General features: G+C 44.9%; 2 protein-coding genes across 4 annotated transcripts in view; one reads left to right on the forward strand and one right to left on the reverse strand.

Annotated features, from left to right (window-relative positions):
- Positions 1-156: 156 nt before the first annotated feature.
- The window catches only part of LOC142761620 (deubiquitinase DESI2-like), a 33,892-nt gene continuing 15,914 nt past the window's right edge, over positions 157-18,134 (reverse strand). For all 3 annotated transcript variants that reach the window (XM_075884636.1, XM_075884637.1, XM_075884635.1), the window contains exons 4-8: positions 17,907-18,000; positions 17,121-17,262; positions 16,393-16,509; positions 14,131-14,396; positions 157-7,682 (exon numbers count right to left, since the gene is read on the reverse strand). In XM_075884636.1, the coding sequence (XP_075740751.1) occupies positions 14,277-14,396; positions 16,393-16,509; positions 17,121-17,262; positions 17,907-18,000 (473 nt within the window). In that variant the 3' untranslated portion in view covers positions 157-7,682; positions 14,131-14,276. The remainder of the gene's footprint in view (positions 7,683-14,130; positions 14,397-16,392; positions 16,510-17,120; positions 17,263-17,906; positions 18,001-18,134) is intronic.
- On the forward strand, positions 10,758-12,512 carry LOC142787015 (uncharacterized). Its single transcript, XM_075884633.1, has one exon. The coding sequence runs from the start codon at positions 10,820-10,822 to the stop codon at positions 12,482-12,484; it is 1,665 nt and encodes a 554-aa protein (XP_075740748.1). The 5' UTR covers positions 10,758-10,819; the 3' UTR covers positions 12,485-12,512.

The raw sequence follows: 18,134 nt of genomic DNA on the forward strand, positions 1-18,134 counted from the left end.
TTGAATCTGCTTATATTCTTGATAATTTTGTGTACGTCGTCCTTTTCTGTCAATGTTCTGCCCAAACTATGTGTTCCTCCATGCAGGCGCAATCCTTGGCTCTGCCAAGGGATAACACAATTGTTTGAATTTTTAGTGACGGTAAAACCCCACACATTATGTTCCTGATATTTTTTTAATGACTCTCACATTTCAGTGCTTCAAAAGTAAAACTAGAGACGGACACATTGAGAAGAAGCACGAGCAAGCATTTTGACAACTTTGCAGCTACAACAGCAACGAAAAAAATCGCACACACTGCAAGAAATCATATGCATGAAATAAGTCATGCGGGCACAAGTAAAACAAGGAACATGTTAGTGCACAATGAGGGCTTAAAAGATTCGTATTACTGAATGTAAAGGCGTTAGAACAAGAGCTGTGTAGTTTGTGCAAGATTACATATAAGATATGAGCTTCGAATGGAGGTGTGAGGACACTGGTAAGTGCACGTACATGTATCTTGCAAAATGGTATTATAATAATTTGACATGCTAACCAAAGTGCCGACTCAACCAGACATCTTGCATTTAAACAATGGAACCTATTCACATACAAATGAAGCACCGTCAGTGACGTGTATTATAAATATGTCCTCGCAAATGGTAAAGGACAAAGTTCAGCCTGACAGCACTTGTCTCCTCTGTGTGTAGAATTTCTACAAACCAATAACCATGAAATAAATTCTATTTATGAAATGAAGCCCTACAGCCATGTCACAAAGTTTAGAAGCAACTCAAAGCTCGATATAACAAAGTGCAGTTATAACGAAATGTCAGTTATAACGAAGTAAATTAATACTCTTGCAAAAATGTGTTAAGAATATACCTTTACAACAAATTCTTGGATATAAAGAGTTCATCTTGTATAAGGTGCAGCTTTGTTATGAGGTTTGAGTATAGTAAGTGTATGAGCATACAGCTGCAAAAGGCAAAAAGTTAAGCGAAAAAAATCGTTCTGCAATGAAAGTAGGCAAGCTTCCTTTGTAGACTGAACTAAAACTTCCAGCTTCAAGTTCACCGAGGCTTGTGCTGCATTTTTGCTGCTTAAGCTGTGAGATCATGTCAATACTTCCGTATTGCAGTTGTAGTCAACAGAAAACAGTAACCAGGACTTCTTTCAGTTAATTTGAACTGGACATCTTGATTGGATCAACGGCAATGCATTTCTTGCAGCTCCGCATTTCATAATGAGCTCTACGAGATGTGAAAAGGTGCGATGTGCCGGCATTTCGCAAATAACAGAGCTACCATTCAGCTCGAAACGTCAAACAACATCAAAGGCAACTGGGTTCCTGCCTATTGCACGGCGCACCCTTCTCAAACCTCGGCACACGACGGGCTCAGGTACCGCAATGAAACATTGTTCGTCCGGTTTCTACTACACAGACACGGAGGTACATATTAACTACGACTGCACACTTTTGGAGTGTTCCACAGATCCCAAGTACTCGAAATGCCCATGGTAACAATGGCTCGGTGGGGAAGAGAAAGTCTCCTTACTACATGAGGCTTGTTAGAGTGCAGACAGTAGACGCAAATTGAACACACTGCTGGAAATACTCTCGTGAAAACCCTGTTGCACCACTTGGGTGTGTCGCATCAAATCTCCCCTCACGACATGCCTTGAACAAGAAACCCCCTCGCGGAGGCATAGATGTGGTGGCAGCTTGTCATCTCCCATGAACTTGCTTTAGTAATTCATGAAAAGCACCGTGAAACGCCTTGGTTAATCCATTACTTCTCACAGCAAACCCTCACATTTTGAATGTACAGTAGACTCTCGGTAAACGGAACTTGAAGGGACCGGGAAAATATGTTACATTTAACAGAAGTCCCGTTTACTGAGAGGAGAGCATGGGTGCAGAATACAAGCCCGGAACCAAGCATTTCAGAGGTAATAGTTACATTTAAGCAGTAGTTCTGTTTAAAAGATTTACATTTACTGAGAGTCTACTTACACTAGATCACAGACTAGCTTAGGTTGCAAGCATCTGCATCTAGATTTTTTTTTTGGCCAATACTACAACAAAAACTGCTAGCTACTACGCAGGGGAACAAACTTTGCCCTATGCTGACTTATTTATGTTTTTGATTAAAAAAAAAAAAAAAAACTAGTGTTCCAGAGAACACGGAAAAAAAAATTATAAATTTGTGAAATGATATTTTTTTATTGAGAAAATTAAGGGTTAATGCCGCCACACTTTCAACTTGCTTCAGACCTTTGTTAATTAGCACACATGGCTACAGCATCGTAAAGACTAAGACCGCGCCTTAACGGTGCACATTTGTTGATGAACAGGGGCGTTCAAAAGACATCCCAAACTGCTTTGTTGAGCGCCAGAGCATTCGGGTGGGCGAGGGAAAAGTTGGAGCGCTGCCAAACCGGAAGCAGAGCTGTTGCTGCACAGAGAGCACATCACACTGTCCTCTAGTGAAGCGGAGTAAAAGTAGTCTCGTGACTAATATAATTAGTCGCCTTGCTTTTCGCATTTGAATTCAGTCAACACGGGGGCAGTTGGCACGTGAATGCAGCAAATGCATCCTCCCTTCGCTGAGCTGCCTGACATACCGAATGACGACAGTTGCTAGAGCCGAAGTTCGGTGTTCACTTCAAGTTAGCTGAACTGTAAGAGCATCTGATGACACACGAAACAAATTTGGCTATGCCTTCCACATATGCATCAATTCACAGAGCTTGACAAATCTTCCAAGGTAGCAAAAAGAGTTGCACTCTGAACACTGCCAGTGATTCTATGCCTTTGCTTCTGCTCGGCAAATGTCAGTGCCATAAAATGAAGCCATTTGCTCTCAATATTTGCATTGAATATTTGCATTCAACATGAAGCTTAACCAAGCGTGCCAATGACATGCAACTGCTAGGTACGTGAAATTGTTTTGTTGTCCAAAAAAGCACTTCCAGAACATATTCAAATGTCATGAGCTGCCCCTGATGAGGGCGTTGTGGCCAGATCTTGCAGAAGTACTATGCCAGGTTGATGGCGCCACTTAGATCTGTTACTGTGCAAGCGTCTCAAAGTCAATCTTTAGCTACAGTAAAACCAATTAGGTGTACAAAGACTTGCAGAATACAGCGTAAAGATTATCCCCTATGCGATATTCCTCAGCTAACTGTGGAGATAGAGAATACACTACAAGTGTTTACAGCCACACTGACAATACAGAAAATGCGTGCAGAAAGTGCATTGCTGCATAGAGATGAGGCAAGCCTGAATGTAGCTGATGAGCAACTGTCCGACAGAGAGAACACCAATGTAAACCCGCTAGCCAGAACATTCAAACAGTAAGTTCACATATATGACAACCAAGTTGGAAAGTCCTAAAGAAATGCTTCACTTTTCATGTGAGCTTTTGCCCCAATGCACTAACTATTTCTTAAAAAATACGTGCCTACAAAGACTTTTGGAATTGCTTTTGTGTTAGCCCTATCTACTTGACAAACCAACAAATATGGTTCATGCCTCCTTCTGTGTTCATATTTCTGTCGCTCTCCAAAGATGCTCATAAGCGCTAAATCGAAGAGAAGGTCGGCAAATAAAGGGTTGTAACAAGCGACTTTGCGTACACCATTCTGTGACCTTTAGTACCTTGCATTGTTGCATTGATATGCAAGGTTACACGGAAACCGAAAAATTGACTAGTATGCTCTAAAGGGGTATTCTTATGTCGGGTAGAAACTAACAGCTGTATTTAAGTGACTGTAGGCTATTATTGCTTCATATTATTCAATTGTTTGTGGGCCTTCCATTGACTTTAAAATCAGGCTGTGCATAGAAATACCTTTTGTTTAAGTCAGTAGTGCTTTTCAGTAGTACATTTTCCAAATCGCAAGTTCCTCTCCTGTGGTCGCCGTCAAGGTATACCAAGTTTACTCCGGAAAGCATTTACTATTGCTTCATAAGATGGCACTTTAACAGCAAATGTCCGCGAAAATTTGCTGCTATTATAAAAAAAAAAAATTGTCCATTTTAATACTGTTTGGCTTAGCAAATGCATCAACATTGCTGTACTCTTCATACCTGTCTACAAGGCGGTGATCCGCCAATCAGAAGCGGGCCAAATGTTCACCGTATAGGATACTTTAGTCATATTCCATGTGCAAATTAATAAAACATACAGAAAAAAAAAAGGCCACAATGCTGAGTCTTTCTAAAAGAGTTTAGGACGTCTCTTTCAACAATTGTGCGCATAGCGAGAACCAGTAAAGACAGTTTTGCTTCAATAGACATACACAGCTGCTGTCAACTGTCCGCGAGGCAAAAATGTATTAAAAGGCGTGGCATTTTTTAATTACACAGGCTCTGCGAATGCGCTGTCTTCAGTGAAGTAAATACTGCCTACAACAGCGTGTGGCATTTCCAATTGCTAATGCAGTCAGTCGTAGTAGCAATAAGAAGTTTCATCAGTCCATGTCGTCTCTGTACAACAAAGTGCCAACAAACAGTGCACAGCTTTTACCAACCTTCTTGGAACATCAACCAAGTTGAAGTAAATTGCTTTTGCTTGGCAATGTGTTGTTGTAAATTAACCGTGCATACACCACAAGAGGGAAAGAAGCTTCTCGGTCGAGACGAAAGTGACACTACGAAGTGAGGGACGTGCTGTTCAGTCGGCACGGGCTGCATAATAACCGAGAGTTCTGCGACACCATGTCTCAGCCTTATGTTTCAGACCACCCTATAGTGATGCCATAACGCATCCAACGTTCATTGGCAACCGATATGCTTTAGAACAATGCTGCTTTGTTGTCTGCATACCCACTTGTCTACTGTGGGGAACTTCACAGCACAAAAAGACCACCATCGCATCACACTATTCCTATAATACTACTGAGAAGGCTTTTAGGGTTAGTTGTTTGTTTACAATAGCCCTTTCTGCACCACAAGAAAACCTAGCCTATCGCAGCACATTGCATCAGCTCATCGTAGATTTAATATATGTTTAGACAGCAGTCTCGGACGAGCTGAACAAGTTCCAAGTTATATTGCCAGATATCCATGCCCTTTGCCTGGCACAAGTAATTTGCATAGTGGTTGGTTTCCTAATGCATTTCTTTGGAAACCTGAAAGGGATTCAGGCTTTGGCAATCTACCAGCGATGTCTCACAACAAAGAAAGAACGACAGTCTTCACTGGCAGTTTCTTGAAATGCTTGCTTCAACCACTGACAGTGACATCAAATCACTCATTGACTATGGGTACGAACTCCTTGCGAATGTAGCCTTAATGCGAGAGAGTGGCATTCAGCTAGACCCAAATATAACACCACAACACAAGCAGCAGCGATAAAAAAAGATCAAAACACAGTGTGTACATTTATTCGTTCCTGTGAACGTCTACCTCACTGCGCTTGCTGACTACTACTACTACTAATACAGTAATGTAGCGAAATTCTAAGAAACAGCCCCTTTAACAAAGTGCACCTGGCAGTGAATTAATTAGTAGCACCCGCGATCAAGATGTCAGTCGCTGACGAGATTCAGCAAAAATGGACAAGAAGGGGAAAGAATGAGGGAAACATAGACAGGACATCAAGAAAGGGCAAAACGGAGTCACTTTCGTTTCGTGAATGATATATACTGGATGCCAACACTCACTAGATAAGGTAGCCAATTGGAGTGCTTAAAAATGCAATAATAAATTACAGTGTTCAACCTTGCGATGACACGACAACTTTGAGAAATAATGAGGGTAGGAGCGCTCTAACAAAATTTTGGAATCGAAACCTTGATTTCAAGTTCGGAACAACGCCATAGTTCTTGGTCACATCCATCAGGTTCAAAAACCTCAAATTTCCCACTGTATAAACATGACACAACCTGCGCAGCAAATGTGAACACACACAACGAACTCTCAATGAGATTTTCATTCCCAGTATATATTTGTAATGTTTAGCTACTGTTGCTGATAGAAAGTTCAATTACCTGGCAATGAAAAATGAAGAGGAAGTGGAAAGTTGGATGAATTTTAGCAGCCTTTACAACTTGAGCTTTCTTTCATACAGCCTTTTTCAATAAAAGATGTCGATAAGGCACCCTTTGCGCCCAATTCGTGAAGCCAGGTTGCTTGCATTCGGAAAAGCATGGCCTCTGGAATCCCCAGGGCAGCGCAGAGTCCTTTCAGCAGTGCGAGAGGGCTGATGATACACTCGGCCCATTCTTTTTGGTTTCACAGTATGCACCTTGTCTCCAACTGCTATTTGAAGTGACGTGTGACCTTGTGGCCCATAGTTACTGAAGATCAAAAATGTTCGGGATCGTAGTCTACCACTGTAGCTAGGTTGCTTTGCATTCATTACGTAGTCTCCAAATACTTTCGGGACGTGACCCTGATGCTACTGAACAGTTGCAAGTTGAAGAGCATATTTAGAGTATTCAAGTTGAAGTTTGTCGTCACCAAGGCACTAATTGATGTTAAAACTGACTCAATGAAATGAAGTACCTAACGAGCACAATGGAAAAACTACGAAGCCTTTAGAAACTATGACACAATTCGTATAAAGTTTGTTACAAAAATACACACAATGCGACATGCAACATTAACAACACTGAAGAGACCGGTCTCGTTAGTTTATATAAGACCGGCAAGGTATTGAGGATTGGTCGACTCGACTTGCAAACAAAAAAGGGCATTACATAGCATATAAAGCAACAAGAAATACCTGTTGTCCGTCACTCAATACTTTGGTCTCGCAAAAATAGCATAATCGCGGCAAAAAGTCAATGGCTCGCGCTTTGCGTAATGCGAGACCACAGTCGTGACTTGTAGCAACCACCAAGCTACGTGGTGCACTTAGGTCAAATGAACGCACCGCAGAACTTGGCAGAGAGAGCTACTGACTGCCCACTGTGGTAGCACGAGACGACGCAGTGCGCGAGACTTGAAACATACAAAAAATATTAAATGCAGAAACGTGCCCACAGCACTAAAAAAAATGGCCGAAAGAATAAGCCAGACTAAAAATGTCAATGCATACGCGAGATTTGGCATAAAACGAAGCGCTACATTATTAGTACAATCGTGGGAAAGAAATAGAAAGAATGAGAATACATGCTGCTGTACGGCTATATAGAAAAAATTTTGCTGCCGCAATGACAGCTGCAAGAATGCCCAAAACTTACTCGGGCACTTTCAAGGCAACTTAATCCTGAAATTCTTAAGTTTCAAAAACGTGCGATCTGCCGTATCACACTTGAGCTGAGTAGAGGAATCACCGTCGAGCCTGCCATGCATCGGATAACACCGGTCGGCAATCAAAGCACTCGCTGACAAGACAAGTTCGTCGCGGCTTGTCAAAGGTGGCCGGCTCGCTGCAACGTGGCCTTGGGTTTCCGTTGAATGTGCAGCTTTCCTCAAGGGAGTCGGCGACAACATTAGTTTTGCAGTACGCTGCCGAGTGTAAACATGGCAGGTTCATCAACACATGTGCACGCACAATCAACGCGGGGCTTTCGGGAGTGTCACACAGGGATTCGTTTTCACAATAGATGAATGGCACAACAGGCTTGCAGCACCAAAGGATGCCAGGTGGCCGGCGCTACGTGTTGTCAGTCACGACGAATGACCATGTCTTGGGCTTCAACAACCAGGTTTGCTTGTTTTTCTTTTTTTTCACATTTGATTTCTGTAATGAAAAGAAAGAGGGAAAAAAACATAAAATGTGTGCACTACAGCAGTAATGGCACAGAGTAATTCTACTGCGATGAACTGAACAATGGTGCAAGTACGATGTGGCAATTGCACGGCGCGACGAGAAGTGGCAGCTTCCCTCAACCTTGTAAAGGAACGCGAGGCTAAAGCAACCATGGTTATGCGCCCCTCGTTCTGATGGACCTGAATGGGTTCCCCCAAGACATCGTCACTATCGCTTTATCATTTGCCTTTCAAGACCGTGTTATTAACTTCAATACTAAAACAATCATCAGTTCTTGTTAACTTAAACAAAACCCTACTTCTTATGTAATAAGCCCCCCCCCCGGCTCTTAAAGGCAATAAATTGAACTGAACTGTATACACTGGTGCAATCATAAAAAATTTCCTCAGGACAAAGTGAATTAAAAAACCTAGTTATATGATGCAAGATTATGCAATGACCATATCACATACCGCATGATGACTAGCAAAAAGCCACAAACTCAACGGTGGCCATGCAAAAAACACGCTGCTGTACTCGGTCACAATCTAAGAAAAAAAGGCAACCTCACCCATAGGACCATAGCGCACCTGCCCTTACTTGTGAATGACAGTCGTGCTATTTTTCTGCTCAAACCACATGTACTTTTTGTCGGCTAACATACTGTATTTACTAATGTAATCTTGGCACTCGCTTAATTCTCACACTTCCCCCACGATGCCCAACAAAGATACGACTTTTTTTTTTCGCGAGTAATTATCGCACCCCCAAAAGATTGCAACCACAATGTCATCTGCTGCTTCCAACCGCTGATGATGATAGTGCAAGACAGCCTGGCGCCACCTTTTAAGCATTATGCACACTATCAACACACACGCCCCAATCCAATTCAAGTCAAGTCAAAGTGGCAAGTGCACGTTGCGGTGTGTTAGTGTAATACCCCTGTCACACGGGCACCCGCGAAGACCGTTTAACTCCCTCGTCCTTACGACAACGAAGTTGCAGCCCATGTCACACGGCCACCCTTACGCAAACGAAGGTAAACAGAGCATTTTGCAAAGGACGTTCGACGATCTCCCTTCGCAGCGAAACGAGGTACTCTCGTCCCCAGCAGTCTAGAGGTCAGAGAAAAATTTCGAGCACGAAGTGGCTGCAGTGAAACAATAATACATTTTTGCAGTATTAAACATTTTTTTTTGTTGTAGTACTCAATCACTACGCGTGTGTGTTTACATATATTTACGCCCGCCAGAGTTCACTTACTCTCAACACCGATGCCTTACACACCGTGCCTCGCGAGTCGGGCTGGCCGGCGCCAGCCGATCAACGTCATTACCAGCGCAATATCGCATTACTTCCTCACGTCGTCCGCTGTGTCACTCATGGCTGAAGAACACAAAATGTGCGCTCACGAGGCAGAACATAAGAACTTTCGTACCGAGCATGTATATCGGCAAGAAAACAACTAAAAGCACAATGTGGCCAGCGTCACTAGCAGCATTGCTATATTTAGCAAATGCGTTTTTATTTGAAATTATTTTTGATGGTTTGTTAGTCGCATACTTACTTAATAGTGCTTTTTTGTAAAAACCGCACAAGGATTCACAAAAAAATCAATAGAGATGATATTAGAATGCTTTTCCGAAAGTCAAACAGCGCCAGCTGAGCCCCCTTGCGGCAACTGTTGCAACCTTCTCATTGCCGTGTGACACTGCCACAACTCCTTCTCCGTCGAACCCCCTAGGGGAGATTTACGTTGACGGTGTTCAACGGAGTTTGTTGGTGGCCGTGTGACAGGGGTATAAGTTATGTACGTTCTGCAGTTACCCTGTAGGGTGATACGGAAGGTACACGGCAACTTTCAAGATGAAAGTGAGCTGCTGGTAGGCACTTCAGAGTCCACGAGTTTTGTGTTCGCAACTGGCGACGGCAGCATAGGCAGCTGAAAGCCACCAAGACGCGTTCCGTGTGCCTAAGACTTAGATGAATGATAAAACTTTATTTCATCATAAGGTAACAGCAGATGATTTTGAGTTAGATGACCATCAGCCCAGGGTGTAAGGGGGGACGCGCCCTTTGAAAACCGAAAAATCGCGAAAAAGTCGATTTTTTGAAAACCACATACTCGGGCAGTATGACTCATAAACTGCCTCTACTGTAAATATCAATGTCTAATTCATCGCGAAAGTACGTCAAATAAATTTTATAACATGCCGCGGCAGCAGGCAAGCGGCGAGCGAGCGCCAAAAATACCCCAACTTCGCGCGCTCGCCATTTCCCAACCGCTCGGCCGATCGCCGCCATCTTGATGTTGTTTTGCTTGTGAATTCTTGCGCTTTTTTTTTTCGCCACCCGCGGCAGTGGCGGTGGCGCTCCAAGGCGGAAGTCGCTCACGATTGGGGGGCTCGCGGAAGCTTTCGAATGTCCCGCTGCCTGGATGCGAAGCCGCGATTGGACAAAGCGTGCGCCTCTCGAGGGAATGGGGGAACGCGCGGCTCCTATTGGCTGCTGCGCGCGATGACGTAGCTGCTTCTCCGGCATGCGCCGGCTCGTCGTCTGCACCGGCGCTTGTAATGCCGGCGTTCTTTGTGTGCCCCGTTTGCCATCATTCCGATCGGTCGTCACACGTGCTCCTCTATCTTTCACCGTCTTCACGAGACGATCTTCTACCGTCTTCACGAGACGATCTTCTACCGTCTTCACGAGACGATCTTCTACCGTCTTTACGAGACGATCACTACCGTCCTCACGAGACGATCTTCCGCCGTGTTCACGGGACGCGGATTGTTGCGCTGACGGTCACGATGGGCATTTCGAAGTTCAAGACTTGGCACGCGTTCGGTTCAAGAAAGCGTCAGCTGAAGCTCGTACGCATGGCGAAGCTCACCTGCACGCCCACGCACGGCGACAGTTGCACCGATGCTTCCGCTTCATCTTTTCAAGACGATTGCGTCGACGCTTCTAGCGACGAGACTTCTACACCATCGGCACAAGGATCCGTCGTGACGAGTGAGGCTGGTGTTTCGTGCTTAAGTGCGCCTGGTGTGTCGCGCTCGCCAACCGCATTGATTCCGGCCCCGAACAGTGAGACCGCGTCGTCGACTGTGCACTTCCAAACACGTTTTCGGATGTGCGAGGAGTTGGCGACGGCGGAGAGAGAACGTGCTGCTGTGCAACGAAAGCTTGGCGCTATGCCAGCGACCGAGAGGAAGTTTCAAGCGATGATGCCTGAACCCGAAGCTGCCACCGCTACGACCGAAGGCGAGAGATATTTCCTCGTGCAAGGGGATGCCCTTAGCGACATGCTGTCCAAGAACCCGTGCCCGCGCTGCCTCGCGACCGGGATGAAAGTTCAAGGAGGCACCCAGCTTGGACTTGCCACGAAGCTTGAGCTGGTATGTCCACATTGTGGAATAGTTTCAAGTTCGTGGAGCTCTGCTCGTCAGAACGAGTCAAGGGCCTTCGACGTGAATATAAGAGCCATTACGGCCATGAAACAAATAGGGAAGGGACAGACAGCCCTCAACGACTTTTGGGCAACTATGAATGTTTCCCACCGTGGCCTGCACCACAGAACTTTCCAGAGGCACCTGAAGCAATTCAGAGAACCACAGCAACAGACCCTGGATAAATTCTATGAAGAATCGGCTTCTGCTGTGAAAAAGGTGTACAAGGAGATGGACCCATCTTTCTGCAAGGACATTACAGTGAACTATGATGGCACGTGGCATAAGCGCGGACATACATCTCACATTGGAGTTGGTGCAATCATCGAGTATCACACAGGCCTCATCTTGCATGCTGTAGTTTTATCGAATCAGTGTCTCGGCTGCCAGGTAGGACCGAAGCCTGAAGACGAGGGCTATGCAAGCTGGTCGAAGCACCATGTGTGCCAAAAAAACACTGATGCCAGGTCTGGGAGGATGGAGGTTGAAGCAGCTGTAACTCTGTTCTCACGTTCACTGTCCAAGCATAACCTCCGGTATACAACCATTGTATCTGATGGGGACAGCGCCACATTCTCTGCCCTTCAACAAGACAATGTTTATGGGCTAGTCCCTATTGTGAAAGAAGAATGCTTGAACCATGTCTGGAAGAGGATGGGCACAGCCCTACGTAATCTTGTGCAGAAAAGCGAACAGGCTCTGGGAGGGAAGGGCAGATTGACAAAAGCCCTTATTGATAAACTCACAGACTATTATGGCTGGGCACTGCGGAACAATTCAAACAATGTGGCTGCAATGCAGCGTGCAGTGATGGCGTCATATTATCACGTCACCTCAACTGACGAGGATCCTCACCATGACTTGTGCCCGGAAGGTGCAGACTCGTGGTGCCGTCATAATGCCTGCAAGGGGAATGGCGTGCCACCTCCAAAGCACAAATACAATCTTCCGGGCTACGTTGCAGAGGCGCTGCTGCCAGTCTACCAGCGCCTTTCGCAGGCTTCTCTACTGCAACGCTGCCTGGGAGCAAAGACGCAAAATGCATCGGAGTCATTCCATTCTGTCCTATGTTCCTTGATGCCCAAGGAGCAACATGCATCATTGATTGCTGTCGAGACAGCACTGCATGACGCAGTTTTGCGGTATAATGCCGGCTGCTACAGGGCCACCCAAGAGTTGTCGTCATCAGTGGGACTCACACCTGGCCACCTAACCATTCAACGAGCTGCGGAGAAAGACTCTCTGCGTCTGAGAAAGGCTCAGAAACGGATGAATGAGAAGCAGGAAAAGCGGCAAAGAAAAAGAGAGCCTAAGGACACATCTAGCTACTCTGCAGGGTCATTTTAGACCATAATAAATGTTTGAAACTTTCGAAGTCAATTTTCTCAGAATGACTTTTTTGGCCAGTGAGGCTGCTTAGTCAGGTGATCTCTCTGGAACTGCTGGTCTGATTTCTATCAGGTTTTTTTTATTATGCACCTTAATAAATTGCCCAGGGCAAGACAAGCCCGCTTTTTCAATTTATTGTGTCTGTAATTTGTAATAATTAACTAAAACTTCATTGATGAGAGCCAAATTGTGAACACTAAATTCAGTGCTCTGCTAACATTTTTTGGCAAGGAAATTTAAAAAAATGGCAGCATATCTACGGAGTGAATGATGGAGAGTGGGGCGAAGCATTCGTCCGTCCATGCGTCCGTCTGTGTGACCGTCCATGCGTCTGTTTGTGTGCCCGTCCCTGCGTTCTTTCATGCATCCGCCCCTGCATCCGTTCATGCGTCCATCCATGCATCTGTTTGTGTGTCCGTTCGTTCATCTATTCAACACTCCAAGTCCCACCATCTCGCATCTTTTTATCATATATTCCCCATATAGAAGCACCGCCATCCAGCGGACATTCCAAGGACTAAACGAGAGGTGGCACACGCACACTTTCTTACGGCATGCGCTTCGGGTCCACTTCCCACCTTTAACCACCTCGAGTTCATGGTATATTCTAGTTCACTGTATTCATGGCACTGCGACCAAACGCTCGCTAAACCTTTCGAAAACCAAGGAGGTTACGCCCAGCGAGTATAACGTAGCAACCTTTCCCTGTCAGATAGGGCTCAATTTACATGCCAATGGCTGCTAATGAGAAATGAGAGACAGGAGAATTCGGCTTTTACTTTCTTACGGCTTGCGCTTCGTATCTACTTCTCATTTTTAACCACCTTGAGTTAATTCATGGTATATACAAGTTCATTGTATTCATGGCACTGCGGCTCAACGCTCGCTAAACCTTTCTAAAGCTAAGGAGGTTACACCCAGCGAGTATAATGTAGCATCCTTTTCTTGTCCGATAGTGCTCAATGTACATGCCAATGGCTGCTAATGGGGATCGCAGCGTGCGCGTTGACTAAAAGCCGAATGCTCATGTCTCTCATTCCCCATTAGCAGCCATTGGCATGTACATTGAGCACTATTTTTTATTGTTAAACAACGCACAGAAGAAATCTCTCACTGGCACCACCTTGGAGGTCAAGTGTTATACCTATTTCAGGTATGTGCCACTGGTGGTTACATACGAGGGACGCCCAAGCCACGCCATAAGGAGCTTCGCCCCTAAAAAAGGGCTCTGTCTTGCCCTAAAGCACCTATCCAGGAATCATCATAGTGAATTTCACAGTGCTAGCACATTTTTCAAATTCTCCAGACCCTGACTAAGGGACCCATGTGGACTACCCTGATAAATGGCTGTAACTTGGGAACCAGTGAACATAACTGCATGAAACTTTGTGGTTATTCAAATGGCTTTGCTATTAGTGTACCCTGAAAATTTCATTAAGATATCTCAACAAACAAAAAAGTTGCCCTTCGAAGGTAGCCTCCCCCCTTAATCCATTTCACGCTCCTGTTCAGTGACGAACGCTAACACAGCGCCTGCAAGCTTTGCGTACGATTGCTACGACACTGAGCTTTAAGTGTGAATGCATCGAAAAAGCCTCACTTACCACAGCAAATGCCACAGCCACACCTAGGCCACCTCTCACCAGCAGAAAACCAACGTCAGTAGTGCCACGCTTTGCAACAGAGGGGCCGGATGACGGAGGGAAGAAGGTAGTGTCTGTGACATTTTCATAGAGTTGGGGGCCACGTGTCAGATCCGAGGCACGCGCCTCTGCGAAGACCGTGGGGGATTTGGTGGAGACGGTGGTGACGGTGGGTGAGTGGACGAGGGACTGTGGACCCTGGAGGTGCTGCCCTCTTGGATGCTGGCCTGTGCAAGCGAAAAAGGTAGGTTGTAGAAGTGTCACTGTGACTGTTGTCTACGTACACTTCATTTCACACTTGGCAAGTGACGCTGTGGAGTCTATGCATTCAAACTTCAATATTACGAAGTCCGTAGAGTAAGCAGTTTACTTCATCATAATGAAATTTCGTTAAACTGAAATTCTATCTTTTATTAGGGGTCGCCCAAACAATTTCAAAACCCTCCCCACCTCCAGTCCCCTCCACTATCCGCTGAACTCCGCTCGACGAAGCGGAGTTCAGGTGCAGTAGGTATACCTGAAACTTACAAGCTACAAAGAACGTGCCCTATGCTTCACTTGCTTTCATATGACTGCTTGCAACGAAAATCCTAATCAAATCACTCAAATCAGCGTGTTCACTAGTAAATGGTTTTATGCTTGCAATGGTTTCTACGATAACCAAACTTCTTCGTATTTTACATCATTAATGTACGACATTTCAAATTACACTCCGACTTAAATGATGTACATGCCTGCATCTTCCTTTCATGTGACATACTCGTTCTTCGTCGCAAATGCGAGCAATTAGAAAAGCGCGCAGTGTAGGCTGCAGTGTGTAGGCGCACAAAAGGCGAACCACAGTTGTTGAGGCATCGTCGTGAACACATGCGACACAGGTGTTGTAGCACCCCTCTCTATGTAGCGGTAGTGAATTGCAGAAATGCACTTAAACTTTGATATAACAAACCCGGATATAACGAAATGTCAGTTATAATAATAAAGTAAATAAAAAATAGTCTTGCAATAGATATGGTGTTAGGAATACACCTTCATAACGAACGTCCAGATACAACGAACTTACTTTCATGTAACATGCCAATCGAGTGCATTGTAAAAAAAAAAATCAAGGATGCTCCCCTAAGTTGAGGCACCGCTTACAATGAGCAGTACCACGTGCAACAGTAATTTATTCCGCAAGACCCACGCATATTCAAAAAATAAGAAATACACGGGTTTGCATGCATGGCAATGGTCATCATGCTCTGTCAGAGCCAAGAGCAGTGCCAACTGCCACAATGGGTTTGCGCTGCGTTTCGGAGGGTGAAATATAAGGAAAACTGGTGGTCAAAATTAATCTGAACTACTTCGATAAAGTACACTTCGTAAGTATAATTTTGGCATGTTATAAAAACCTCAATTAATCAAGCAAAAAATTGATGCACTATACTGGTCTATATTTCTTAGCATTTGGTGCTATTTTAATTAGGCTTAATTATATCATGAACAGCTGTGAGATGCTGGACCAATGCAAGCTTGGTAAACGAAATGACATAGATCTGCCTACCCAGAGCATGTAGAAGCTACGAACATAACACAGAATGACACAGAGCTACCCAAAACCTCTCATAAGTTGTTGTCGCTATGCTGTGCGCGTCACTTCCTCTTCTCTCCTAAATCTTGACAAATACACTGTCCAGCACAAAGACATCTCAGTGCTCATACTGTGACAAGATATGGCATAGCTGTAGGTAAGTTATGTATACTTACTAGCCCGGTCTCACATAACAAAAAAAAAAAAGTTCTAAGCGCCACACTGGAAACTGCTCTGCCAGGTTGCCCGTAATGTGCCTGTAAGCCACTGTGCCAGTATTAAGATTGAAAATGGCATGTGCGTTATTAAGGAACACATACGACAGTCTGTAGCAGTGGTACCCTTTCGATCTTGGTACATCTTGCTGCACGACATGACTGTACTGCAGGAAAGTAGAATCAAAGAAGCTGGTCTTTCTTTAAATGCTGTGCAGTGCACATTAAACCTTTTCTGCATGTGCACACCTCAACGCATGTCTTCATGTGAAATTGACTCTTCACACACATGCTAAAACGAAGCATCGAGAATTGCTCCACATACACAAACACACACGCACAGAGCAAAGCAGAAAGAGGCGTGCATCGAAAGCACCGTCCCCGGTGCACAACGGGGCGAATTTAATGTGTGACTCATAGGCAAGGGGAGCTAGCCTGTAGTGCGATGGGTGTCAGCCACTCTCGGGGCAGGCAGCGCTGGAGAAAAGGCACACAGGAACTGAAGTAGGCCAGTCGGTTCACCCAGGCCGGGATCTCTTCACCGCACAAGATCTGCAGGTAAGAGGGGAGGGGGCAAGCTACATATGTGTTCAGAAACCTACACCAGAATCTGTAAAAGCCATAGAATGATATTGTTCACCTGGTACACAACTCTACACTGGTGTAAATCCGTGTGCCCAGCCAGCTAACATCATGATACTTCAGACTGATTTCATTGTTTGTCACTGCAATCTCAAAACACAGCCTGCCTAAGAGGAAAGCAATGTGGCTCTACGAAGCAGGCAGCATTTACCTCTGCCAGATGTTGCCAGATGCCTACCACTACTTCCATCCTTATCGCACACACACACACATGCATGCATGTACAACCATGAATTTTTAGCTAAATTCATGAATGAAGCTAAAAACAACTTTTAGCTCACTAATGTGCATTGCCTCGTCCTTACTTCGGCAGGTACACATAATGTCAGCATGACATGAGCTTGCACGTTCAACACGAGACGTAAGTCATCCTCGGCAATGACATCATTAGCAGTACTAACACAGCACTCTCGAGTTGTCAGTACCGAAACCTGTTCTACTTTGTAATGTCTCGCTACCATTCAATTTGTAGATGACTACATATCCTGATGTGCACCAAGAGGAAAAGAACATCATGTCACCTTGGTAAGGGCGCCCGAGAAGTGGTTGCAGTTCTTGTTCATCAGGTGGTATCTGTCCCCACGGTACTCGTTTCCCAGCTCCTCGACAATCTTTCGCACGTCTACCTGGTTGAAGTCCGTGTGGCCCACCAGTATGCTCTGCCTGCATGCGTCAACAAGGCACTGATTGCACATAATCATGCAACCATTGTTTTAACAGTAGTGCTTATGTTTAAACTTTCCATCCCGCTGCTTCGTGTGACCAGAAAACTAAGCTGTGCCAAGCATGTGCGATGCAATAACTTGGGCACCACACGCTTTCTCTGTCCTCTTCTTCATCTTAGACTTCAGGACACTTTGCTCTCTCAGTGACATACGCTTGAGAAATGAGGATAGTTACAGCGCATTTTTCTGTATCGTCTAGTAATCTGGAACTTCGTAAAAGGCCTGTAGCCAGCATATCCACTGAAGTTGACGCAATGGATATGCTATGTAGATGTTTTTTCAATGTGTTTGCTTTTTAAAGAAAAACAATACATCAGCACAGAACAGATAAATGGAAGGCAAGAAGAAAAAGAAACTGGAACAGAGAGAGGACCTTGCTGATTAGGACATGATGGTCAAGGCAATGCTAATGAAGACTACTAATTCGGTCAAGTAGAGCCTAATTCAGACATTGCTATGTTTCGGCCACAAGCTCCACTGTTAGCACCACAAGTGCCAGCTGTCCACATTATTCTCTTGCATTCAGTGTTTATACGGATCGAAGTGCATAACAAGTACACCACATAAGAGCCTTTCACTCACTTGTACTTGAACTGGTCTCCGAGGTCGGTGGCAAATTTTGGCGGGATTTCGAAGATTCCTGAGAACGGGAAAGGGTGACCTCCGTACGCGTATTCTGAAAAGCATTATGATGTGAATTGCACCTGATTAGTAAATTATCACACTAGAAAAAAAATTACCAGAAAGCCCCCTTCATAAACAGCTTTACATGTGGTTTGCCAGCACAAAGCCACAGGTCAATTAAAGAGA

Source organism: Rhipicephalus microplus, unplaced genomic scaffold (assembly GCF_043290135.1).
Source record: "Rhipicephalus microplus isolate Deutch F79 unplaced genomic scaffold, USDA_Rmic scaffold_42, whole genome shotgun sequence".
In the NCBI taxonomy this organism is placed as follows: Eukaryota; Metazoa; Arthropoda; class Arachnida; order Ixodida; family Ixodidae; genus Rhipicephalus; species Rhipicephalus microplus.

What these genes read in the sequence shown, in the direction of transcription:
- LOC142787015 (XM_075884633.1), top strand. Translation starts at nt 10,820, where the DNA reads ATGTGCGAGGAGTTGGCGACGGCGGAGAGAGAACGTGCTGCTGTGCAA.